We start from the raw sequence: 27784 nt of genomic DNA, 5'->3' as shown, positions 1-27784 counted from the left end.
GTCACTGTCGGAGAAAGATTTATTTTTTTACACCACAAACTTCAAGTCTTCCAACAATAAAGACAATTTGCTGTACGAAAAAATGTCTCGTTGCGAAAATGAAACATCAGTATGACTCTCCGTGAAATCTATGCTTCTATTTAGTCCTAATGAAATCTCCTTGTTCATCTGCATACAGTGAGCCTTCATTATACGTTCAACCTGATTTGTCTCTGTTTTGTTTTCTGCATCTCTGCCCTCAGGCATCTGTTGCATCTCATTCCTCCCCCTCCTACATCAGTCAGTCCTGAAAATAATTGGCAAGTTTGATCGACAGAGAAAATAATAAACATTACTGCAACAATGATGAGGATCCTCCGCCACTACCATTAATATGATGATTCTGTTGTTCTCGCAGCCTCAGACATATAATCTTAAAGCCTCATACTGTATGTGGGTGTGTAGAATATGATTATAGGCTTTCATTATACACATAAATAGAAGAGGGAGAGCCAGAGCAAGAGGAGGAGGAAGAGGAGCGCTGCCTCAGCAGACCGCTGAATGATGAAGGAAATACCAAACAGCATTAATGCTTATAAGACCAGAAAGAGGGCCAAGAAATAGAAACAGACATATTAGCAGAGAGGCAAAGAAAAGACAGAGAGAGGGAAGAGAAGGCGTTAAGGGAGCAGTAATCCACTTGTCACATGCAGAGATGTCAACCAAAGTGACTTCTCCACACAGCTAGGGATAAATCCATTTATTCTGCTAATAGCTGCTCTTATCAACCACTGACTCACTGGAAAAGCACAATGTAATTTTCCTAATGCAGAAACAACTGCTTATACACTGTCAGCGCTGAACTTGGCCACCTCCTTCTTAGTGGTATTTAAACTACTGTTTAAGCAACTATACATGCTTTCCTGTAAGTCCGACCCTGTGTGACCTTTCAATGAATTTGAGCTAGACAAAAAAAGAGCTTCAGTTTATAGTTAATCTCAAGAGATATAAGCTATTAATTGCTTGTTTTTACTTTTTAAAGAGAGATTGTGTTTGTGTTAGCACATTTGATACATTTCAAACTAGAAAAGGTTCAATAATTCAATGTAAAAATGTAAATGCACCTGAAATAAGTTTTTCCACCAAACAGGGTTGAGTTCATTTTGTGTTGTGTTTCTCTGACAGTAACTTCTTTCTTCTGCACTTTTTGTCAATGATTACACTGCAAATTATCTGGTGCTTGCCATGATTTAAAATCTTATTTTTAGACAGGCCAGATTATTTGCCTTGTTTTAAAAAAGATTTACTTGTTTCTAAGTCTGGATTTTAGATAATAAACTTAAATCGAGAATAACCATATAATTGTGTCTATATTAGTACAGAAATCCAGAAATGGGAAGAATAACTCTTAAAATAGCCTACATTAGGTCTCTCACCAGATGTCTCTCAAAATATCACTTGTTTCAAGATAGAGTGACAAACTCAATTTGCTTGATTTAGGAAATTCACACAAGGCATCTGTTGAAAATATTATTTATTCAAAATCATGTCTGACTTCAAAGTTGTACATATAAGGGAAAAAAATTAATCACAATTTATGATACAAATCACATTTCAAAGACAGCTGTTTGTCCCAGCATGCCAGCATTATGTGGTACAACATTGACATTGGTTTAGGGAACATTTAATGACTGTCAACTTATATCATCACAAACTACACTAAGCCAATACTTGGTGCAACCCTAATCTTAAGGGTGATTTCTATGGGAAATAATATCAGAAAGACTGTATTTGATTGGAACAAACACACTGTCCTTAAAACTAATAGAAAAGTATGAAGTGTAATCAATGAGCTCATGGGCTAATTCTGTAGCTTGAGCAACAATGGGCACAGTTACTTCATATGCCAATAAGTCTTCATTTAAATTCAAAGTTTCATAGCATTGGTACTCAAAAGCAATAAAAGATGAGTCAATCAAAAAGATATCCTTTATCAGTCCAAACACAGGGAAAGTGCCATCCACGTCTGCAATAATCATGGACTTCCCAGCAATGTATTTATTGCCATTTAGAACATACCATTTCACTGAGACAACAGACTGCATGACATCTATTCCAAAAAATTCTTTAATTTTTTTCCTAACATATTCATTATTTTTAACAGCTGATACTGGCCCGGATTCCTTTTCTTTCGCAAAAATAGGATGTTCAGTGCCTATTTCATTTTGACAACACTCAAGAAATTGATTGTGGTTTGCTAGGGATTTACAAACATTTTTAAAATTTAACTTAGAAGCCCACTGTTTAAAATAGGAGTGCTTTGCCTCAAAGCGCATGCACATACTCCTTATTAAAGGTCCAAGGGATAAGATTTGACTGGGAAGATGCAACATATAATGTTGCTTAGGTATTATATTGGCTTCGGGAAAAAGTTGCTTGAACTGATACAGGTGTTCTTCAATCATATTTCTCAGTTGCAATACAGTTTGTAAAGAAATAATGGGAGCAAGAACTATTTGAATTATCATAATTAACTTTCTAATAAATACAACATACTCACTCTCCACACCATACAAAAGAAAAAGTAATATTTTTAAAAGAATTAGCATCTGTCCACAAGACTGTTTCAATTTGTTGTCGTTAGCCGCTAAAGTGCCAAAGCTAATAGGACATGGTTTATCCCGTATTTCAAGAGGTGAGTAAGGAAAATTTTGAATGTCTGAATTAAACTTGTCTAATTCCAATTGTCCTGAGAGAATTAGGTGTTTTAATACAAATTTAACTTCCATTGATGCAACACCTTCAAAAATAACATGCATTATGTCCTGTGGAGTTTGTTTGATCAGGTCAAATGCAGGAACATCAACTAGTCTGCTTCTTCTATTAATTCCATAAGTAGTTTTGAGGGACGCTTTCAATAAATCTGTGCTTGCTTTATCTATTTCAAAACACTGCCTGATATGTTTCTCCAGAGTTCTTTGAACAAACTTCTTCTCCTCAAAAACACTTTGCATATCATCAAAGTTGCATTCACAGTGTCTACATTTGCTATAAGCAAAACCAATCCCTTCTTTAAAGCCAGCAATCTCATGCTGGGCTAGCGTGTCTCCGCAAATGGCTATAACAGCACCAAACAATTCAATTTCACCATTTGACATTTCAATCCTTACACCATTGTAAAGCAGTGATAGATCTTGAAGTATTCTTTTCAGTACAACATCAATACCCCACTGAGAAATGTCACTTGCTTTAGCAATAGCAAGAAGTCGTATTGCAGCTAACTTTGACCTAAATTTTGGATCAATATTTCCTAAAGTATAATAAAACATGACCAATTTGTTTGCAGAAGCATGGGACCCTAAGGGGTTACATATTTCAATTTCATCTGTGTACAGTATTAATTGCAATGCATTTGGCCTCTGAGAAAACAAGGGGTGAGATGTAAAGAGGGACCCGTCTCTAAAATCATAGAAGAATCCCTCTCTGCTTCTTTGTGGTGCAGTGTTCAACATGGTAAAGATTCTCTCATTAGTCATTAACTGCTTTAGACTTTCAATTAATGGTACATAGTAAAAACTTTTGTTCCTTAAGGACATGACCCTTGAAAGACCTTGCTTTACCCAACATATCTTCTGGGATACTACTACTTCCTCGGCGTTGACTGGACAGAACATTTCCCCTATGGCTCTACACTGTCCATATGCAATGGTGGAGAAAGGATCCATGAATTTATCAAATGTAGCCAAAGCCTCATCTTGAAGCTGAGTGGTTCCCTCGGCATTATCTTCAAACACTGTCTTCATTCTTTCCTTGAGCGTATCCAAAAGAACAGCCTGATACTGTTGCACTCCTGAGATGATATGTTTGACCGTTCTCTGTGAAAACATTTGAAACAAAAGTAACTTATTCTGCATTTATATTAAAAAAAAAATTCTGAATTCCATTATGAACAAGTAAGACATTGATTGCCTTATGTAATGTATTGATCCATTAAGACTATAACATACCTGTGATAAGTGGCACTGTTCTTGAACACTGATAGCAAAAGCTGCAGCAGATCTGGTAATATCGTGTCTGGTAAAGGATGTTTTAGCAACAGCTTCTTCCTTTAGAGCAGAAAAACAAAGTTAGTCCAAACTCCTGGCCAATTATAGAAATTCTTACATAACAGGTATAATCAGTTACACCTAATGATTGGTCCATTAAAAAACAAAGTGCATGACAGTGATTAGTGTTACAGTTGTGAATATTCAATATAATATAAGATAATATAATATTCATTCTTTGGAATAAAGAAAAAAAATGGAAAAGAAATCAAAGACAAAGAAACAATAAAAAAGGGGTTGTCCATTGTTTTGATGAGGCTAGGGATTGGATTCATGAGAATGAGATTTTATCTTTTTAAATAATGAATTTTTGTTCGCACTTAGATATTAGTTTCTTTACATGTTTGTTGTATTTATTAAATTATTTATGTATTTTTAAATCACGTAATTTAGATTTGCACTTAGAATTTATGTTAGTATTAGTATATGGATATATTTTATTGTATGCATTTATTAATTTATTTAATTTTCAAAAAAATCATTCTTATCCATGTTTTGGCAGTATTTCTAGCCAACAGATTTTTTTTACAGTGCTTCCAAATACTCTGTGTCTTACCTGAAACTGTAATTCCTACGAGATACCCAAATTGCTGTCACATTGAACGATTTAAACGCGCTGAGAGTGTCTTTGATGCAAACTTCACCAGGAGACATGCCAGCCGCAGAGTGTGTGCCTTCTCCGGCTGCAGCATAGCCTGTACTATCTACACTGAACTGCTATTCTGTTTATTTGTTTTTCATTTCATCCTGCAGGATGAAATTGTGATTTAAAATCCAACCATGGTGGAAATCGCTTGTAACAGTTTGAAGAACAATATCTAGCGGTATAATATCGCGAGATCTCGTTAAATTTCTCTTGATTAAAAATGGAGAAAATGATTAAAAGTAATATAGGACCAAATACGAGGAGTTAGACATAGCTAAATTTGTCATCAGAAGCCACACTACATTTTATTTAGTTTAACACTTACCGCGCTCGGGCTGTCAACAACCTGAGGCTCCTGCACTTCAGGCCAAGATCCACCAGTTGATATTTCCACGGTGCTGGTTGTTGTTGCAGTACTACAGTTGGCAAAGACTGAAACACCAACATTTTCCGATCCTAAAGAGTGGGATGTTTGGGGGATCCTCCATCCTCTTGGTGGGCTTCCATTCGTCAAATACAGAGGGTGCGTCCGTTTAATGTGGCGAAAGAATGAGTTAAAAACTCTGAAATCTTGTTCACAGCCATCTATTCCACAGTAAACCCAAAAATCCTGCCTTCGACCATGAGCTGCATTTATGTGGCTAAGGAGCACCTTCAGAGTTAAAGAAACAAAGATAAAACAGATCATACATCTCCAGAGCGCCATGGTGAACTGTTTTCGCGCAGTAGCAATGCAGCTTTACTTTACCGCTCTCCACTGAAGGCCACAGATGAGAGTGTGGGACCATGGGAAAGGTAGGCAATTTTAAAAATATATGCATCCTTAATTATCCAATTTTTCAGGTTTAAATTACATCAGTTATATTTATTTTTAGGCAATAAGTGTTTAAGACTGAATTTATATTTTTATTTTCTTTTTTTTTACTTAAAAAAAATTAAATATAAATAATTTTCTGCATGCGCATTCTCAGTTCCTGTCGTGACGTTACTTTCACGCGGGACAAACTCTTTTCCCCTGCTTTGTTAACCATCAGGACCGTTAGGAAGATCAAAATTATTTATCTAAACAAAGTGAACAGTAATTTAAGGTTGGTAACATTAAGTTGATTTGAAAAATACTATGGTACAACGGTGTTATTAAGATAAAGTCGTGTTTTGTGAGGGCTGCTAGTTAGCAATCTAGCTAATGTGTTAACTTTAGCTAAATGTTCTTATTTAAGCCGTAGGATATTTCCAGGTACTGTGAGTGGAGGCTTTGGAACCGAACTAGAGAACTGCTGTCACGGCATGGACAACTTTGACGATGCCATACTGTCTGTGTTGCAGGGTAAGTCTTATTTTTCAGTTATTTTGGTACGTTAGCTAAGCAGCCTTAGCATCTGTTAGCATCATTTCTGAAACTTGGAGCTAGGATTGCACTCTACTCTGAACTTTATCCACATTATAGCCTTGAGCTGTCTTTGCCAAAATAGACTTGGAACATCATTCTTGAAGACAGCCAAAAATAGTTTTATTGCATTCCCAAATATTTGATAAACTGTTTTAAGTTTGACATTTTATCCTGTTAATATTACTTATTGCTAAAATACATTTATTGACAAAAAAAATGACCTCAATATGTAATAAGCCACGCCCAGGAAAAGAGAAATAAATATCACTTTTGAAGTTGTTTTTCTCTTTTACAGCTGCGAATATTGATGAGGAAACTTTGAGGAGCTTTACCCGGGATGACCTAAAGGATCTTTTTCCGGGCCATGAAAATTTCTTCCGTAGAAAGAAGATTTGGGATTTTATCAGCCAAAAGGTAAATACACATTATACCACTAAGAAGATGATTACTGTCCATATTGTCTAGCATTAATTTGCCTAATTGTGTATTTTTGTTTATATCCCACAACTGTTATAGTTTAAGAGTACTGACCAAGATGCCAACACTTTCCATCGAAGCGAGAGTAACCCCTTAGGCTTTGATGTGTCACAATGTCAGCCTCAAACTTCCACTCCCATTTCCTACACTGCTGACAAAAAAATGAAAATGCCAGACCCACCAGAGTATGTGGTGTATACAGATTCAGAGTTGGACATGGTGCGCAGTCAGTACTTTGCATTGCTCCACAGTGGAAAGGAAAAGGACTGTAGGATGTCGAAGGAGCTCTGTTGCAGACTTGTAAGGAACACCGTCACCAGCATGGTTGCAATCCTCCGTGCTAGTCCCATGGGGAAAGAAGTAACATACCCCTCCAAACTCGAAATGAGAGCAATGTCGCAGAAGATTGTCGACTATTACCCCATGTTACGTGATGCTGACACACACATGCCATACGTAAGTCATTCTTTACTCACTACAATATCTAAAATTGAGCGAGATAAAAAAAAAAGAATGTACAAATATATATTATTTTACCACAGCTGACCATCTACACCAAACTGTACAAACGACTCCAAAATATGAAGTCTCCAAGGAAGAGGCAGGGCTCCATGCCACAACGAGGCAGGCCCAGGAAGACTCTTTTCAGCTCAGATGACACAGACAATGGGACTGAAGGTGACCTAAGTGGTGAAGCAAGTGGTTCAAGTGACTATACCATACTTCTTGAGAGCAATGATGACCTCAGTGAGGATAACTCAAATGCAGGTGTGTACTTTGGTCTGCTGTACTAATGACTTTTGGACATCTAAAACTTCAAAGAGACCACCTGCCCTCAGTTTTCTGTTCAGAGTGCATCACAAGATTTATACAGTGTTGAGTATTTTCCTTAACTTTCTAGCTATTCCCTGTTATTACATTCTGTTCATCTTCTGTTTTTTCCTCAGAGAAAGAATCCCAATTGCCGCTACCCTCCACTGTACCAACTACGTCAAACAATACTACCCTGGCTTTACCACTATTATCCAAGTCAGCCTCATGCTCTGCACCCAGGGCTGATATAGGTCCTTCAACTGCACCTCCAGATGATGTTGTTGGTAAGTCCACCATCACCCTTATCTACCTCTGTCTGACTGTGGTTCCTCTTACAGCTCTTTCCAAAATATGGTTGCAGCAATGAACCCCGTTCTAAGTGTTTATTCCATAAATCATAGTGGTTTGGCATTAACTCGAGTTGGTGTGTAAAATCAACATATGATAGATCCCTCATTCCAGTTTGCCAGTTAGCCATAGTAAGTATTTTAACACTTTGTGTTGTAATGGGTGTTACTCAGTGCTGATTATTTACACATGTAAATCCTCATGCTGGTCACATCTATCATGCCTTATCACAGTGTTTCTGTCATAGATCAAATTACCTAAAATATTTTTATCCATCAGCTCATAATCACTGTTCACACTGATGTGAACGATATACACAGTAAACAACCTTTACCTTATTTTCACCACAGTTTTATTCACGGGCATCTTAAACTGTCGTTTTAATATTTGATTCTGTTCAAACTAACAATTAACATAAATCCATGATCATTATAAGAAAAGGACACAAAGGGAAATGATCAGGACATATAGGGTCAGTTCATTACTCAAACATATTTAACCTAAACATTAATTCTCAGAAATATTATACTTAAAAACAACCATGCAACTAGAAATGACTGATTAGAAAAATCTGAATTTTGTGAAGTCTAGTTACACCATGTCTTACAATTGCTCTTTGCTTTCCCTAGCAGACCATGACAGCCTGAAGATGCAGGCAAGACATTACAAAACCTTGAGCAACATGTACAGGAAACCCAATGCAAAACCCAACCAAAGTGACGTTGCTCAAATTTTGGACCTGGAGTTTGAGGCCAGACGAACTTTTATTGACGCAGATATTACAAGGGCAGAAGACAGGCCCAGAAAAGTATTTGAAGCATACCCGTGCTTCAAAGACATACAAAATGTAAGTTCAACTACCTTCAGTTAAATTCCTTGCTTTCTCTGGATAGGTTTAGTTAGTTCTTGACTAACTGAGCACAACTTTGTCATAGGCGATGGATGAACTGCGTCGCATCATTGGTGGCTCCAACTGCAAATACATAGATCAAATGAAGGGTCGATGGGCAGAGTTTTGTTCGAAAGTGCAGTTCTATGGCATTTGGAAGAAGGTCCTGAAACCTCCTCTCCCCTTGGATGTACGTGGAGGTAAGTGGCCTTTTCATACATTAAATCCACACATCAGATATGTTCGGATTGCTTTGTTGAGATACTTTTCTCTGTTCACAGTGGATTTTACTGTCACTCTCTTCAATGCACTTCCATCTCTTTTTCCTTCAAAAACTACACCACCAAAGCGGCTGGGAAGTGCCAGTGAGGCTCTCCTTCATATCCTCAAGGTGAGAACAGCTGCAATACCAGCCACTGTAACTTGTACTCCATTTACTTGTATTGTTATTATTAATATTATTATTTTGCTTTTCCTGCTTAATAAGAGTAGGTCGAAGTTCAATTCAGCAGGGATTAAATTACTCCTTATTCAGGATTTCTTAATTGTTATTCAAAACCTACTCCAGAGAGGCAGCACAGAGCAAAAGCACATTGCAGTTAGGATACAAGTAGAAGCAGTAAAATGATATATTTAAAAAGGCCTTCAAAAACTAGAATATGTAACAAAGTTAAAAGAAATTGTTTTAAAAAACAAATGAGAAAAAAAGCACAAATAGACATGATAAAAATGCTGCAAATTAGAGAAAATTCATGCTCAGAATTAATACATTTCCAAAATTTCATATTTATGTAAGTCAGATATTTTATATTTATTTCTTCTATTCCAACAGTAAATCAGTTGGAGCATTCTAAACTCTTGATATTGCTATTTGTGTCTTAAGCTGTTTGGATGCACAGCAACCCTTTCATTGAAAATCTTGAAGAATTTGTCCTTTTTTTGTGCTTCTTCTAGCCGGGTGAAGATGCAATGCTATACCTGGAGAAGTGGCCTCTCTCCTCCCCAGTGCTGCTTTTTGATGGAACAACCAGCATTGTTGCTGTAGGAAACATACCAGTGACCACTCTCCCCTTGGAGGATTTCTGGGAAGGAATGTTGGTGTTGATGGCATATTACTACACCTTGCACTTAACATACCCAAAATGTGTTGCAACGGTCCTCTCTGTCATACAAACTGAGGTAATCACTGATGCCATCCATGATCAAGATGCCACTAGTGCATATAAGAAAGCAATAGCTGAGTGGAAGTCGTTCTTTGAAAAATAGGTGAATACCAAGCAGGATTTTATCAGGTCATTTGCAGTTTGTTTAGTTTTGTAGTACGTTTGTACAACTTTGTTCCTAATTTGCCTAGCAATGTCCTGAGAAACGGCTGTACTTATAATGCTTTACAAATGAAAGTTGTTTTTTTTTTTTCTTAGTGACACTTTACCTGAGGCATGTAAAGTTTTAAGTCAGTAATGCCATTATTTATAACATTGTGAGACTATGTGACTGTCACAAAAGTTTAAGGCCAAAACTGTAATTTTTTTTCTGTGTTTAGGCCTTTTAAAGGGTTGATTTAGACTTTTAGGGATTGTGCAGCAGCCCTATTTTGTTTAAAAAAAAGGATTTTGTTCTCATGAGAGAAATAAATGTTGGCATATCACTCTTGTCCTGGTTGTGATTTCAGTAGAAGCCAAGGAGTAGGAAAAAGGTCTGTTTTAAGGTTTTTTTGCCTGGATTTAATATTGATTCGGCTCTATTTTAAGATAAGCCAACCTGAATCAAGAAACAAATTAATCATATTTCACTAATATTGAGTAGTTTTTCATAGTATTAGAACTATTTTTCTCGTTGCAGTGCATTCATTTGCTGCAAGTAAGAATTCAAAACATAAAAAAAGACTGTAATTTAGCATATTTAACTAATATTTGGGACTTGATATCAAGTAATTTTATCTTAAATTGAGCTCTTTAAAGATTATTTTAACCCTCTTCAATTCTCAAATGTGTTCTTTTATTTCTGGATTAAAAAATCTTATTTCAAGATTTCTTATTAAGTAAAATAAACTTGCTGCATGGACAGATAATTTCACTTGTTTTCAGTGCTTTTTGTATCAAATGTAGTATTTTTTTCCTAAATATAGACTAGCCATTTTTGCAGTGTAGATATTTGATGCTGCAAAGCTGGTGGATTCTGTCAGCTGTGATTGGCAGCTGCTCTGAATAAGGTAAGAAAAGACATCATGAAGTCAACTAGAACATGAACAGACTGTTTCTTTCCTGTTTTGTCATCCGTTACTGCCAAGTGGACGAGCCTCAGCTGGTGACATCAGTGTAATTACCGTCTTAGTAATGTGTGTGTAAGGCTACAATTTAGTCTTTTTTTTTTTTTTTTTTTTTTTTAATAAATAGGACAGGGGGAATGAATGAGAGAGAGAGGGGGAGAGAAAGAAAGAAAACCAAAGGGGAGAAGAGACGGTGAGAAGGGGGGGGAAGAGAGAGAAAAAAAAAAAAAACTCCTGGGTCACCTGTATGGAGGAAAAAACAAACAAACAAACAAAAACAAACAGAGGAGACAGCAAACAACAAAGAGCAACATAATAATAGAGAAAACAAAGCACCATCACAATAAACTAGCTAGTCATAGATATCAGTATTTACTAAGTAATAAACGATATTGTGCAGCACGCAAGATAGACAGCGCACAGTGTGCTTTGAGGCAGCAGCCAAGAAAGCTTTAGTCCGCGTCTGTGAATACCCATGTGTGCATACCTGTGTGGATCAGCATGCTTGCATTCCAAAGGTTTCTCCATGTAATGATCTGCTAGGGAGTGTGGGGGGGCCACAGCCCCGTCCTCCAGGGTGTGAAGCGGGTATGGAGGAGATCAAAACTCCAGACATCCAGAGGCCCCCAGAACACAAGAGACCATGGAAGACCAACAGAGGGGCAGCCGCGCCACTGTCCCAGTAAGAGCTGAGGAGAGTCCCAGATGAGGGCTCGCCCAGCAGCCGCGGAGCAGAAGTCAGGGGGAGTTGCAGTGACGCGCCCGTGAGCTCCGCCGGCCCCCAGCTGCGCCTGAGTGACCGAGCCCTAGGCCGAGAGGCCGGGGGCACCCCACCTCCAAAGGGGCCCGAGCGAGCCCCAGGCCCCAGGCCCCGACAAGCGGCCGCCAAGGAGTGAGCCGGTGTGCACCCGGACGCCCACCCCCAGACACAAAGAACCACCAACACACCGACACCTGAGGGAGTCCGCCACCGGCAGGGGAAGTGGTGGTGGGTGGAGATAGTGGAGACAATTTAGTCTTAATGCAGGACTATGAAGCAATCTTAAGAGCACAAACATAGTGTAAATACAGTATAAAAGGCAGAGGTAACTTCCTGGTGGGAAAAGTCAAGCTAACACAGCGGCAGGGGGCGACTACTCTGCTGGAGAAAACGGCCCTCAGATCCCTGATCTGTGACCTCAGGAAAAAGATTTCTGTTAACCTTTTGGGCTCAGTTGCTACTTTCAGGTAGTACAATTAAAACTTTAAGAATTTTTTTAAGTTATGGTCATTCTCAGAAAGATTATCCAGGCTAAATCATGTAGCATGCACTGTCCTGAGTTTCTCGCTCATCACATCAACTTTTAAAACACCAAGATGGCAACAGTGAAAATAGTTGGATTCATCGTTGGAATCGCTGTGTGATGTGTTGGCTGGGAAAGCAGTGTACTAAAGCTGATAGGTAGATAGTTGGCGAAACACAAACAGTTCATCGTATTTTCATCAGGAAATTCATAAGCATGCAGCACGCATCCACAACAACCCGCAGTCGCTGTCTAGGCAAGGCAAGGCAAGGCAAGTTTATTTGTATAGCACAATTCAACAACAAGGTGATTCAAAGTGCTTTACAGAGACATTAGAAACAAGAACAAATAAAAAGCATGATTTAAAATTGATTAAAACAAGCAAATAAACTAACTAATTAACAAACAAACAAACAAACAACAGTATATAAAATCAAAACAGATTAAATCAGAACAGTAGATAAAATCAGTAGTTAAATGTAAGTTTTGAAATTTAAGCTTAAAGTGTGGATTTGGTGCTTTATTCAAATGCAGCTGAGAACAGGTGAGTCTTCAACCTGGATTTAAATAAACTGAGTGTTTCAGCTGATCTGAGGCTTTCTGGGAGTTTGTTCCAGATATAAGGAGCATAAAAGCTGAATGCAGCTTCTCCGTGTCTGGTTCTGACTCTGGGAACTGATAAAAGACCGGATCCAGATGACCTGAGGGATCTGGATGGTTCATACTGGGTCAGGAGGTCATTGATGTATTTTGGTCCTAAACCATTCAGAGCTTTATAGGCCAGCATCAGAACTTTAAAGTCTATCCTCTGACGGACAGGCAGCCAGTGTAAGGACCTCAGAGCTGGACTGATGTGGTCCACTTTTTTGGTCTTAGTGAGGACTCGAGCAGCAGAGTTCTGAATGAGCTGTAGTTGTCTGACTGATTTTTTAGGTAGACCTGTAAAGATGCTGTTACAGTAATCAAGCCTACTAAAGATGAATGCATGGACTAGTTTTTCCAGGTCCTGTTGAGACATCAGATCTTTTATCCTTGATATATTCTTGAGGTGATAGTAAGCTGACTTTGTTATTGTCTTAATGTGTTTTTCTAAGTTTAGGTCTGCATCCATCACTACACCCAAATTTCTCGCCTGGTTTGTGGTTTTTAGATGTATAGATTGAAGTTCTCTGGTGACCTGTAATCGTTTTTCTTTGGCGCCAAAGACTATTACCTCAGTTTTGTTTTTGTTTAGCTGGAGAAAATTGTGGCACAACCAGTCATTGATTTCCTCAATGCATTTACCAAGAGCCTGTACAGGGCCTCGGTCTCCTGGTGACATTGTGATATCTACATAAGCTAAATTGGTATGAGTTGACATTTGCTGCCATTTTCATGATTTCTCTTCACTTTGCTCAGTGGGTTGTTATCTTTGTCCTTTTATCTTTCATCATTTTAGCCTCTGGCACATGTCACATATCAAAACACCTGCATCCAAACATGGTAAATGGACTTAAATAGGCCTTTCATACTCTAAGTGAGCACTCAAAGCACTTTCTATATTTGGGGTTCAATAGTTTGTTCAAGGGCACTTCAACTGAAAGAGCCACGGATCAAACCGTTGACCCTCCTATCAGCACATCACCCACTTTACCTCCTGAGCCGCAGTTGCCCGTATGAAGAACATGAAGAGACGGATACACCAGCTGACAACAAAACAATTTTGGAGTTTGGGATTTGAGATAATTCAAGACCTGTGCAGGTCACAGTTTCCATATCTTATTTTAGCAGGACACCACTGCTCAGAGTGCATCCCAAATGCTGCAGAAACTTGTTCTGAATGCCAGCTTGTTGTCCATGTTTTTTCCGCATGTACTCTGTCTTCACTCTGCTGTAAATATTCATGAAGGGGGCAAAGCTTGCTGATCAGCATGGGCTGCTCTTGCTTTTTCTCGTCAGGTTTTCTCCAGGACAGAGAAAACTCTTCGTGAATATTAAACTAGACAAGAAAATGATATTTGTAGTGTGAGTTTTTTCATTCTAATTATGCAGAAATATGAAACACTGGGAAGTGAGAAGGCTGTAAGAAGTTTAATGTGATGTCAGCTTCCATTTACCTGTAGAGAAAAGAAAAACTGACCTTCACACTTTAATGAAGAACATCAGCTGTCATAGAGCATTGAGGGTATTACCTGGTGTTTTTTACCATGCAGAAGTATAACTTTGAGCTGCACAGAGGCAAAAAAAAGTAAAAACTATGCACATGATTCTTTCAACAAGCACTTAATTTGAAGGAGGAATGGCTCACCACAAGTACTCTGTCATGTTTATAGTACAACGTATGAAGAGAAAAATTGTGGTTGAGCACACATCCTGAATGTCTTCAGAGGAGCCGAACAAAAGCTAAAGTCAGCAATTCAGGCATGGATTGCTGATGGATGAGCCCCATGTCAGCCCGAAAACTTTTCTCTGCCTCACTTTCTTCAATAAAGTATATTAGAGACTGGTAAATGACTATAGGGGCATTCTTTTCATGAAGCACTGTATATTTAATACAACATCATAAAGATGTGGACCGAAGCACGGCCCGAAGGCTCATCCAAACAGCATCTGTAATTAGCAAATCATACAAAGAAGCTGGTCCGTATTCTCCCAGTGAAACCAAAACTTCCTGCAATAAGTCGAGAATATTCTGGATCTTCTGGTGAGTTAGTGCTCAGAGATTTAAACAGTGGTTTGACCTGTTTAATTTTATCACCGCAAGTTTTATGTTTTGGAGGATTGATCCTAAAAAAGTGTAACTTTTTGCATTTACAAATGAAATATTCAGGAGAAACATGGATCTTAAACCTCTTCACTTCAGGCACAAATCGGTGTATCCACATAATTTATGAAGTATGTCAGTTCTGACTCTGCTGTTCCTGGGCTGTTCTCCATAATGGACGTTTACCTCTGAGTGCTGCTGTGCTGCAGCTTCAACAGAGGATTTCTAACACAGACTCTGATCCCCAAGATATTTTAACCTCTCAACATCCTCCAGGTCATTCTAATTATGCAGAATTAGAATGACCTCATATATATATATGAGTGTTATATTAATGTGCACCCCTCTTTATAATCAAACCGAAAGATACTGAGCTCAGTAAATGTTAAAAGGCAAGTGGTAAAACTGGACGGCCACATTTTAAAAGTCCTGTAATCTATCTAGGCTAATTTTCAAAAACTAGATGATTGATTATGATTATTTATGTTATCCATGTCTAGGGTGAAGCCCCCCAATCTCACCCTATGACAACGGGGATAGAATGTAGCCCCCTGGGGCCTGATAGATGCATGGACAGTAAGGTTTTGCTGTTAAAACATTTTTTTATTTTGAAGAAACAAAAGGACAACATTTTAAAACTGGGTGGACATTGACCAACCCCAAAATGCTAAATGAGTCTCTAGCAGTGCTGGTCAAGTTACTTGAAAAAAGTAATCAGTAACTAATTAGTGATTAGTTACTGAGTAACTAAAAGTAATCAGTAACTGATTACTGATTACTTCACCCAAAAAGTAATCCCGTTACTTTACTGATTACTTATTATAAGTTATTAGTTACTTAGTTAGTTAGTTACTTTTTAAAAAGATGATTTACAGCCTGAATAGGTGATAAAGTGATAGATCTTTCAGCCCAGTTCTACTTTTTCTGCTTAATCCATCATATAAAATGTAATCAAATGAAAAAGTCTCTTTTTAAAATTTGTTTTATTATTTTTAATCTTTTAACTTTATGCATCAAGCAAACATTAAATTATATGCAACATTCTCTGACTGGAAGAAATTTGTTTAACATTTAAACCTATTTTCTGCACATTCCAGCACATAAAATATTTTTTTGTGTGTTTACACTCACTCTTTCAAATAAATGCAAGTGAAACACAGCAGAAAATAAATAAAATCAAAGACTCAGCGGTGCTGTTGCTCTATTTTCAGCTGTATAGCAGGAGTGGGGCAGGCGGATGTTTGTGGAAGAATTTCTCTGTGAATTTCCCATTCCATGGCAGCGTACTCGGTGCTTGCTCGGAAGTTTAGGGGTTTTTTTCGCTGTAAAAAGAAGTTTTCTTCCCACGCACTTGATGCTCGACCATCATGTGTTTGGCACCATTAGTCTGGACTTATTAGAAAAGCGAGGATGGTTATACCTGCTGTAACAAGGAAGCTTATCTCTGGTCTCCTTGACATCAAGTGTGTCCATAATATATGTGTCTAGTATATTTCATAGTATTCTAAAACTGGTCTCATCTAATTCTCACAAAACCGATGGGCGAAAGAGCCTGAATGGTTTTGCTGAATAATGCATGCTGGAATATATTTCTCAACAAGCGTGAGTAAATCTTCATGAAAAAGAGGTCTCTTTAGTTTCACTGGTGGAAAGAAAGGAAGACAGTCACATAATCCAAATCTTCTTCCTACGGGCCCAAATCATCTTTCTTGTGACTTAGCACGACAGCCGCTCGCTGCCGACAGGGCCAAACACTAGAGCTGTGCAGATTATACAGCCAGCACAAAAACCCAGAGTCCCTGATCACAGCAGCCGAGTTGGACACTTTAGGGGATTGTAAAAAGCTGCAAGGGATTGTTTACCAAATATTGACACTTGGAAGATAAATTATTCAATCCTAATTGACTCCTGCTTGAATAATTGATGCTAAGAGGGAGGAGAGGTTTTGTTCTGAGGCGGGGGAAAGACATTTCACAGCTTGACCATGTGAAGCAGACTCTGCAAACTAAACTCACAGGCTGCATAACTTAATATGAGCAGACAGGTGAGTGTAGTTGGAAAATACCCCCCGTCGCTGAGCCGTCTGCCTGTCTGTCTCCGCACACAATAAAGCAGGTCAGATTCGAGGCGATCTGAAATAACAAACTGTGTGCTGCAGGCTGCTGACTGAGATTGGGTTTGCTTGTTGTAGCCTCTTTCTTTAAAGTTTATTCAGCTCATTTGGTCGTGCCAGCAAATGATTGCAAAGAGCACTGTACAAGCTAAAGCAGTGTGCTTCAGCTTTTATACTAATCTGTCAGGCCTGGTACCCTAATGACCCAAAGCTCCTTTATGTTCTCAAGACTGTGCCAAGTTTAGAAGATGGAAAACAGTCTCACTTGATTGCTTTCTGCAGGGCCTGCGTATAGCACTTGTTCTAAATGGTTGAACTCTTTGTCCAAAGTCAAAGGCAGAGATAAAAGGATCTAATGGGCTCCATTGTAATTTTCGAGAGTTGCTCTGAGATGCGGTGGATTTGAAACAAAACCTCAAATGCAGTTTGGCTGAAAGCAGGTGAATTAAAGAGAACTTTTTAGGTGGAGGAGCTGTAAAAGGTCTAAATGTTCTGGATGCAGGTTCACAGCAAAATAGCATGGTTGGTCCACAGCACAAGATGTATTAGTTTCACAGCGCTGGCTGTGTTATTTGTTTCGGTGTGTTGTAGCAGTGGAAGCCAGTGAAGTAGAAAACTAAAGATGCAACACTGGACAGAAAAGCAGCGTACTGGGTCTTCAGATTCAACACGTCAACCTCCCACTGCAGAAAGCTGAAAGTAATTTCAGCCTTTAGTTCTAATAAAACTAAAGGCTTAGAAATAACTACAGACTGACTGAAGACTGTTTTAGAGGAAATTGCGGAATCTGGATTTTCATTTTTACATCCTGGTAATACAAAGCAGTATGGATGTGTTACCCCATGACATTATACGGCGTGTTTACACCTACTAAAAGATAAAGAGATACGTGCACAGCAGGGAGTAAAACACTAACCAGAACCAAATGATTTTCACAGATTTCACCAAGTATAGGTTTGATCTTGATATTAAAGTTATGAACTTTTATTTTTTGTACCATGATGGAGAAATGCTTCTTAACCTCGGTGCAAAAGCTAAATGAAGCATAATCGCAGTCTTGACTACACTTGAGTCAAGACTGCGTAAATCTGGTTAAACTAGTAAAGAAACTTTGTGGTAAGTCATGTAAACAACAAAACTGTGTCCCTGGAAATATTTGAGACAAGAAAATATTCCCCTCATCTCAGTTTCTGTCAGGTCATGCATCACTCCCCCACAGTCCCCCTCCCCAGCTCCCCAGGCTGGCTGGCACAGTGATGCCATTCAAGGCGGGGAAAGATGAGAGGGTCTGCTCTATCGACCATACGGGGGAGAAGTGCGATACCTTAGGTCTCTCTCTCTCTCGCTCTCTCTCTCTCTTTCTGAGTCGCCGGCCACAATGAGGTTCCCACACACGAGGCATCGGGTTTGAGTCTCAGCCTCGCCTCCTCAGCTTTCACCATTCATCCTCAACTCTGATAAGGAGAGAAAAAGAGATGTGAAAGGGAGAGGTGGCGGGGGGTTAGCAAAGAGAGGGGAGAAAGGGGGAGGCTGAGAAGGAGGCATTAGGGTGAAAGAGAAGCAAGACGAATGAAAGGAAACGGAGAGGCACTTGGGGGAAGAGTGAAAAAAGGTAGAAAGGAAGGGAGAGATGGAAAAAGGACGTAGCGACGAGAATATGGGAGATTAGAGTGAGGGGAGTGCCGAATGAGAGGAGTCGATGTAAAGGCAAAGAAAAGGAGGAGTGTGAGAGAAGAAAGGATGAAAGAGAGGCAGCAGAGGGCTTTTAGAGTGTGTGTGTGTGTGTGTGTGTGTGTGTGTGTGTGTGTGTGTGTGTGTGTGTGTGTGTGTGTGTGTGAGTGAGAGAGAGAGAGAGAACTCTGCTTATGATTAAAACTAAATAAAAACCTGATTCTTTACAGGTACAGTACAGTGTTTTTAAAACGATTCACATTTCATTTGTCCAATTAGCCAAGTCTCAAAGTCAACAACCAATAAAAAAAATTACACAATAAGGCTAATGTAGGTAAAATGAATAAATACAGACTCAGGCGTATTGATATTGGTCTGTTGTGGAAAAAGAGGAGAGCTGAGTTGATGACATTCCTGCTCTCAGTGTAATCAGGAGCAGTAATAACCAACCTTTATTCTGGGGATGGATGATCTCTGCTCTGCAGACCTGCTCTGCAGAATGCAGGTGTTAAACCATTTCAAAGCCATATTCTTGTAGTACTGTGGTGTGATGAGGTTTATCCAGCCTTGAAAACTCAAGCCAAACAGTCCAGTTTTAATAGATCTATTAGTTTATATCGTCAGTGAATGTCCAGACTGCTTTCTCCTAAATTCAAGGATACGGTCTTAGAAAATGTGAGTTTTGTAATAATCTGACTCGAAGACAACATCGTGAATTTTAGTGAAAGTGAAAAGCTGACACGAGTAGACAAAAATCTGCATCTTCCTTCTGACATAAAACTGAACCAATCATTAAACGCTGATTCCATTTAACAAGGCTCATTATAGGAACCAGTACGGCCTCTCAGGGTGAACCACTGAACATTTCCTGCCTTGTTTTTCTGCTGTTTCTCTGGGTGACAGCATTGCAAACACTTTTAGCAATGGAATCAGTGCATTTCTTTAAAAGGCTGGCTTCAATTCTAGAGCTGGTTTGACATGCAATTAATTTGAAAATGTCTTGTAGAAAGGAAGCAGCAGGTGAGTTTAAACCACACTGCAGTCTGGCGGACGTCCTCTCTTTGCTGCTTTTAGTGGTTTAAAAAAACAGGAGCTGAGTGACAAGGATGCCCAGATGCAACAGAAGAAAAATGTTCATATGTCTTTTGTGCCCACAGCTGTGAAGCTAATGGCCATATTTTTTTTGTTCTTTCAGTGATATGATTGGATTGCTGACTTTTTTTCTAAAGCTGTATCATTTTGTCTTTACCAGTAGAGGAAATTCACTCAGCCAAAACAGATGAGAAGTCATGAAAATGGTATGAATGATGGGAAATTTTAGCATCTTTAGCATCTGTTCAATGACAATCGAGCTGACTCCATCTGCTGATGAAGCCCATGTGATTCACAGAATTGTTTCTGAAAGCCACAATAGTTGTGTGGCTATTCACAATACATTCAAACAAAAATCCTGTATATGAAAGAGAGTTCATGTCTTTCTAATGTCCAGCGGGGGCGACTCTCTGGGTGCAAAAAGACTTCCAACTGTATAGAAGTTGATGACAAATGGACCCTTCAGCTCACGTGATTTATGACTCCAGTAAACACTTTCCAGATGACTTCATGGTCTCAATTACAAGTTTGAAATCTTAGCAAATACACTCAAATGTTTAATTTGAAAATTATGGACTCGTTAATGTAAAAGAGAACATTACTGTGTGATTGTTAGCATATACAAGTATGTTTCACAGTCAGAGCCATCGCCTTGACATGTCTGGTTTCAAAACGTGAAGATGGCTCGATGCTTCACAACAACACTTTGCTAAGCAGTGAGTAAGGGTCAGGTGAGCGGAAGGAGCCTTTCTAAACAATGTTAGTGCTAAGTTTCTGAGCCTGGATATTCGTCTGTGAGCCGGATCACATTTTCCATCAGTTTTCCAGAAGCAGATGGCATTTGTTGTTTAGGATCATGTGATCAAATTTTCACTGATTTAACACCCCAGATATTTATATCCAGGGTCCTCTCTCACTTCTGTCACTGCCAAAATAAAGAGTGCAGCCTTTATGATGCCTCCATGACACACTTGTATATTATCAGGTACTTAAAGCATTGATATCATCAGTTATATGAAACAGTGTAACACTACACTCCCACTTTAACTATGCCGAAGGCAGAAAGAGCCAATGAGTGGTTATGAGTGGCCACTATAGCTATATTGACTGAGCCACTGTCTGTTTATATATAATGTAATAGCTCTTAATAGGCACCATACTGTTGTATTTTAACTGGCACATAACCAAAAATTGTTCTGGGACTTACCCAGTTTTCTGTGCGTCTGCACGAGTCCCCTGGGTGCTCGCATGCTTCAATCAGGGGATCTAATGGCAAACAAAACTTGCTGATCTGTTACTTTTTTGTTTAGCAGAAGAAGAATTTAGACCTTATAGATGATTCCACCAACCATTTCAAGTTATAGTAAATATCTCTGCTTCTGTTTCTGAGTTATGGCCAATATTAAATCCAACCTTGGACACAAAGTTTAATCATTTTACCCTTTAAGGAGTTCTTCTGAAATTTTGTTCAAATTATCTTATAAATTCTATAACATTCTTTGACCACTAGATTAGAGAAAATTCATCCTTGAGTCCAAGATAAAATTGAAAAATGCCCTGAAGGCCTTCAAAAGCATTCATAGGTATAAAATGGATGGCCAGCCTGAAAAACATGTCTGCAGCCTCAGCTGTCACTAAATGCAGAAATTAAAGCACTTCACACTGTCTTTGCAGACTTTGAGTTGTTATAGTCTAAATATATCCAAACTGCCAATAATAAAAATTGTTTAAAATACCTTGTGATTAAACTTTTTGTCTGTGGTGTTTTGCATGGTCATCAGTGTTGAATGCTAATCAGGTATTAAGACATGTGCATTCATTTGGGACAATTTTTTTGCTAATACATATTTGATGTTCTAATAAATAGTAAATTTAGTCCTTCTTTGAAAAAAGGAAAAAGTGTATAAAAGTGTATTTTTATCCCTGATGTTGTTACAATTCTATGTTGTCAGCAAATTAATTAAACATGTGACCATAACAACAACTATTTTTAGCTATTTTTAAGCTAATATTAAGCCAGCTAACGCTAGAGTCGTTTGTCCTAAAAATCTTATTAATCATAACAGTCCATTAAAGTTACATCCACCTCAAAGGAAGTTTCATTAACGTAAGGTAACACCAGCTAACAGAGGCTAACCGTGGCAGAAATAGCACTTATCCAAAGATAGTTAGGATATCCTCAAGTACTCTGGTTTATACAAACATCAGAAGTGAACTTCTCTGAGTCTTTGATTTGTATCGGACTCCTTTCACCCAGTTTTACATCCTTCTCCAGAGGAAATAGATATGGATGTTGAAAGCTGAGGCAAACAGAGGACAGACAGCTACCCAAACATGAAAAAACAGGGTCTGGAGTCACTCAGCTACTGTAGCTAGGATTATGCATTTGAATTGAGAAGAAAACAAAATTCAGTTGTCTGCAGGTCTGGTATGTTGTGATGATAACACAACTAAGTCACAGTCACATCAACCGTTTACACCACTTTCAAATTTTAGAAAACTTTAAATTATTAATTCTTAAAAACTTTAAAAACACATAGACGGTAACAAAGAGATGGAAGTAACTACTGTGACGTCGCCCACTGGTTTCCCAAGTCCTGCTTTGATACCTCAAGATGAGCATTTCCGCCATCGCCATCTAGTTTGCGGATGTGATGAGAAGGGGTGGGTCTTCGTGTGAAACCGCAGGCTCATTGGTGTTCCATATTCCAGTCTGGTAGAAATGGGCTTCACTACATAAAATTTGCTTTCTTCTGGGTTGTTGCTGAATTAACAAACTTTTTTGTTGCAATATAAAGCAGAGTGTTGAAATATTTAAAAGAAATGCTGACATCTAATCTGACCACTTGATTTAGATGTCACTATAGGACTTTATAGGGAAGTAAATCTATTATGCCATTAGTTATACTCTCAGACTGAGAAACATTAAAGAGAAATGAAGTTTCAGTTCCACATAAGAGCACTTTATTCACTGAGATGAAATAGTTGTAAATAAGTAACACATAAGGAACACAGTAACACACACCCACAGACACACACAGAACACACAGAAGATAACACTCCCACACACAAACCCACCACAGAGCAGCCGTCCTGTTACTGAAGTGGATAAGCTTCCACAATGCCATCCTTTATTCCCGATGGAATGTGACTTTTTGGGAAAAGAGGACCTCCACACCATACACCCCCCTCCTCCCTGCACAAGCCCTCCAGCACTACATCCACCAATCAGCTCTAACCTCCAACTATTTTCACTTTTTAAAAACAATATCATCAATCAAGGCAGGTGGGCGGCTGTCAGGGGGCAGGAACGCCCCACTTAGCTGTCACATGGCGGCGATTATTGTGCTCATCGCGGGTAGCGGGGAGGGAGGGGACGTGGGTTATGACAGAGTCTGTTGTCTGTGCTGGCAGATCGATTAAGCCGTCCACAAACAACAACACAGACGGGCTGTTTTTGTCTTTTATTGACGTTCCAATTAAAACTGTATTAACTGTAAACTATGTTTTGGACATAAAGTATGAGTGGCACGACAGAGCGACCAGGAAGCTGATATTAAGATGTGCTATTGATCGGAGGAGCTAATTTAGAGGGAAATAACGACTATGTGTCATTACAGAGCAGAGCAGGTGAGGTGGAGCAAGGAGGGTTGTTTCTAATGACCAAATTGCTCCAGTAATGGCTCGTCTAACATAAATAGAAGTGCTTTCCAACTTTATTGGTGGACAGTTGTCTGTAGATCACCTGTGGATGTAAAGCATTTTAAAAGAGCGGATAAAGCTCCCATTGAGATTCTGCAGCAGCAGCATCAGTTTGATGCAACACACACCCCTAAAACAGGATTGAGGTCAAGTAAGCAGCAAGTGAAAGGAGTGAATCTTGTTAAAGCATTTTTAGCCTCTCTGCGCCCCTGCTGTGTGAGCAGGCTTTACCCACAATTCATCACTTTCACTTAGTTTGCGCTTTTTGCTCACATGGCGTGAGTCACAAAGAAAGGGAATAAAGAAATCATCCGTTTCACAGCCAAGAAAATGTGCCAGTTTAGCTGCAGAATATGACGTATGTGTGCGTGAGCTAGCATCCTGGATCCTACACAGATTGTGTTAGAGGGCCATTGTTGATGGGAATGTAACGTGACTCACACATAATAAAAGAGTGTGACTTTAAATAAGAGGAAAGTCACACGTTCACAGACGCAAACAGAGTTTCCATCCAAATATAGGCAAAATTGGAGGCAACAAATCAAGAAAATCAAGATCCATTTGTGTTGAATTAAAAGGAGCTGCTGTCCCTGATTTTCACTGTAGTGCCATTTATAGCTGTTGGAGAAGAACGATGATGAACTTGAAATGAAGGAGTGTTTTGGGGGCATGTTACACTTTCCCTATTACTCAGAACTCCTTATTTAATGTATTTCCACTGCTTTTGCTTCTTTTGTTTCTTTTGGGTAGTAAGAGTTTAAAAAACACAGAAAGGAGAGTCTGACATACAGACAAGTGGCTGTTAGTCCACAGAATCAGTCAGGAGCCTCACTAGTTTAGAAAATGCTGTACGGTGTGATAATGATACTGTTAAGCTATGTAAAATAATACATGCAAAAGAAAACATGTTCTGAATCTCATTTGTTGTTGTTTTTAAGATAATGTCAACAGATATTTGGGATTCAGGCATTTTTTTGTAGTTTGATGTTGAATCATTTGTTAGCAGTGGTAGCTGCTGCTTTCCTGAAGTGCAGAGTAGGGTATGATGACCTCTGGAGAATGGCAGGGTGCTGTTTAGGGTCAGGTCCACTTTGACCTCTTTATTTGGAATCATGAAAATGAAATCTAACATTAGAAAAGTAGCATCGTCTGGTTTCTGAAACTGTTCAGAAAGATTTGATACTTTCTTAAAATTGATGATGTGCATTATCAAGTGAGCTGCTCTGAGAAGAACAGATTAGAGTCAAAGTTGGTGAAAAAAATGAAATATTACTTTATGGCTCCAAAAATGTGGATGTCATTTACATTGTGTATTTTGGGAGCCACACAGACAGAAACAAGTCAGAGTAAGCTTTGATGAATGAGTTTGTGAATGACTGCATGAACTTCAGAGTGTATACATATGGGCTCTGTGTGTGTTTGTGTGTGCGTTTCCCCGCCACCAGCGTCCAGCAGCGGGGGATCAGTGGACCAGATGTGTGTGATTTATGGCGTGGCAGAAGCTGCGGTGGCGAGGCCTCCAACGTGTTAGACATTATGAGCCACAGATGGAGACCAACGGCGTTCGCACCATCAGGATTCGACCTGCCCTTTCTTTCATCTACACTCACAGCGCTGTTTTTGCATATGTATGTGTGTGTGTGTGGAGTCGCACCCAATGATGACCTCGCTGTTGTATTTTCAACAGCATCTTCCAAAGTGGCGCTGGTCCATATGGCTATGGAAGACGCTGGGTGTTCATATGTCATCCGTGTTTCATCCACGACCTCGGAGGGCAGATGAGCTGAGAAACAGAATGGGGAGTTAAACGGGAAGAATAAGACAAAAAAGGCTAAAATGATATTCACGCGCACCTCATTATTCCCTAGAAATCTCATAATGTCAACTTAATGCCCCCAGATTTCTTCTAAGGAGGATGAAAGGGTGGGGTTGAGGGTTGGAGGGGCAGGATGTAGTCACTCAAACTGTCACCGGTTCTGATTAATGCTTTTTCTCCTCCAGGGCAACTTCCTCCTGCAGCTTCTCTCCATCCATCTATCTATTCCTCCACCCTGCTACCCCAGCCTCTATTTATTTGTCCTCCCCTCCATCCATCCCTCCATCCATCTCTCCATCCATCCATCTATCCTTGCTGTCATATTCATAAATCAGACCCCACATTGATTTTCCTGCCTGCCCAGAGGCAATCAAAAACTTTTCTTTTAATATGACTTAAACCATTGCGCCTTGGACTGGTGTGCAGCAAATTGATTTTCAAAGGCCTTGGCTTTTATTTTGTTAGCGAGTCGTTAACGGCAGATTTTAGAATTCAGCATAATAATCACAGATGGTGAGTTATTCAGATTTCAGCGTACTTACTTCTCTTTTTTCTCTGCTTAACACAAACAGCAGGAAAATGGTAGCAGGATGACAGCAGGAAAAAAGATATTGCACAAAATTACATTCAGCATTACAGCTGCTCATATTCTGTTTTAAAAAGAAGATATTGACCACTATGGGGCAAACTGTGAAAATGTGTTACATTTGTACTATAATTTAGACATTTTGAGCATGATTCATATAGCTAAACTGGAATTTTGTATTTTCTATTGATTTTTCTCCCCCAGAGCAAAACGGTACAGAAGTAAAAAGCCAGAGACTGTTTTTTTGTGCTTAACAGACACTGATTTTCTACTAAAAGTGATATTTAAATGAGAAATTAAGCTATGAGCTGTGGGTGCATCACACAGATGCACAGAACAAGCCACCTCCACTCAAAGACACCTGAATAGAAATCAGTGGGAGAAAACTGACATGCTAAAAGATGCATGAGTGCAGCGCGATTTCACAAACATTTCAGAAGAATTGTGAAACATTTCCATGCTTTAAAATGAAAGCTGTGGCTCCCTTCCAGTTTAGAGTTAAAGTAAACATCCAAGCTGGGTCCAAGATGACTCCTGCACTGTGGGGTTTGCTTTGTGTCAGGTATCTGTAATAAAGATGCTCCAAAAACATCCAACATCAGATCAGAGGGGTCCAGTTCACTGACTCCAATTAGCTGAGGGGTGGAAGTCAAACGGGGAGCTAGCAGCTTCAGCCACTTGTGTTTATAAGTCTTTATATAGATTGAAAAAATTAGAGTGTTATGATTCAAAGGGGGTGAAACAGCTACAGATATTTTCTGTAAAAACTTCATATAAAAAATAAGAAATATAATATAAGTAAAGATCTTCAGTTGTTAATGTCACATGATTATCTAATCATAAAAGTGCGACAGGGCCTTGAGAAAATAATTCTGGACCCTAATTTTTTTTATTATCATTCCTTTCATGCTGTGTTTCAGTGGTGCAATTTCCAGTCTTATTCTGTTAATCAAATTCTAACAAATGTCACAGCTGGCAGCTTTGCCCAGTTGGTAATCCAGCCTTGATGGAATTAAAGTAAATTAGAGCCTGTTCCCCTCTGCTTAGGGCCATCCTGATAGACTTCAAAATGAGTATCAGGATTCTAATCCATTCCTCAGACTGATATCCAAGCATCCTTTCACCGAGTTGTCTGACAGCGTGTCAGTCGGGTTAAATGACCACATGTTTCAGCACTGTGGCCGCCATGCAACACACCATCACTGCCACTTTGCTGTTTCCCTTCGCCCTCCTCCTCCTGACACGGTGAGGACTTGTGCATCCTAACCGTGTTAGGAGGAGGATTAAAGCCGCAGCGAGTCTGGAGCGCGAGCGAGGTAGAGGAATCGAGGAGACGCTAATACTGACTGACATAGAGGGAGGTTACAGACGAATAAAGAAAGGAAAAGAATGAGCGCATAGTCTTGTTGAACACAGAGGAAGTCAAGTGTGCGAGGGTTTAAAGGCACGGAGAAAGAGACAGATGAGGCTCAGACTCAGCTGACATGTGTAATTGGAATCTAAATGGCAAGGAGTGACGGTGACTGACAGAAGCTTACACCTCCACAGCGCCGCCCCTCCCTCCCAACATATCCCACCAAAAGGAAAGAACAAAAACCACACAGCAGCTCTAGGCTGTGACCCCAGTGCTTCCTCCGCCTCGCTCTGTGACCCGGCATCTGCATCTCAAATCTGCTCAGTGACTACAGAGCAATGAAATCTGTGCAGAAGAGCCTCTGAGCCTCCTGACATGTGGTCAGTTCTTCTTTTGGTTGCTTTGTCAGATAAAGACATCTATCATGACACAAAGTCTTTTCTTTACAAACATACATCTAATTTCCATCAGCATAAACGGTCTCCTAGCCTCCTGTACCAAATCAGT

The 27784-nt window shown here is 39.3% G+C and overlaps 1 protein-coding gene and 1 long non-coding RNA gene across 4 annotated transcripts; one reads left to right on the top strand and one right to left on the bottom strand.

The window, feature by feature from the left end:
* Positions 1-1228: 1228 nt before the first annotated feature.
* On the bottom strand, positions 1229-5189 carry LOC308410273. Its single transcript, XR_013974148.1, has 3 exons — positions 5057-5189; positions 3987-4085; positions 1229-3854 (listed from the first exon to the last, which is right to left on the bottom strand). It is a non-coding gene; the product is annotated as an uncharacterized lncRNA (long non-coding RNA).
* A 210-nt stretch (positions 5190-5399) lies between these two features.
* Positions 5400-10428, top strand: LOC308410272 (uncharacterized protein). 3 transcript variants are annotated; one of them, XM_080903515.1, is made up of 10 exons: positions 5400-5526; positions 5952-6058; positions 6417-6535; positions 6638-7054; positions 7141-7366; positions 7546-7695; positions 8389-8606; positions 8695-8848; positions 8930-9039; positions 9603-10425. In XM_080903515.1, the coding sequence occupies exons 2-10, from the start codon at positions 6019-6021 to the stop codon at positions 9912-9914; spliced, it is 1746 nt and encodes a 581-aa protein (XP_080759641.1). In that variant the 5' UTR covers positions 5400-5526; positions 5952-6018; the 3' UTR covers positions 9915-10425. The 3 variants fall into 3 exon arrangements, with proteins under 3 accessions (XP_080759641.1, XP_080759640.1, XP_080759639.1); XM_080903514.1 differs by lacking the exon at positions 5400-5526 and adding an exon at positions 5682-5819 and having other exon boundaries at positions 8392-8606; positions 9603-10428; XM_080903513.1 differs by lacking the exon at positions 5400-5526 and adding an exon at positions 5682-5819 and having other exon boundaries at positions 9603-10426.
* Positions 10429-27784: the final 17356 nt, after the last annotated feature.

Source organism: Rhamphochromis sp. 'chilingali' (genome assembly GCF_963969265.1).
Source record: "Rhamphochromis sp. 'chilingali' genome assembly, chromosome: 14".
In the NCBI taxonomy this organism is placed as follows: Eukaryota; Metazoa; Chordata; class Actinopteri; order Cichliformes; family Cichlidae; genus Rhamphochromis; species Rhamphochromis sp. 'chilingali'.
This window is presented reverse-complemented; position numbering and strand designations above follow the sequence as displayed.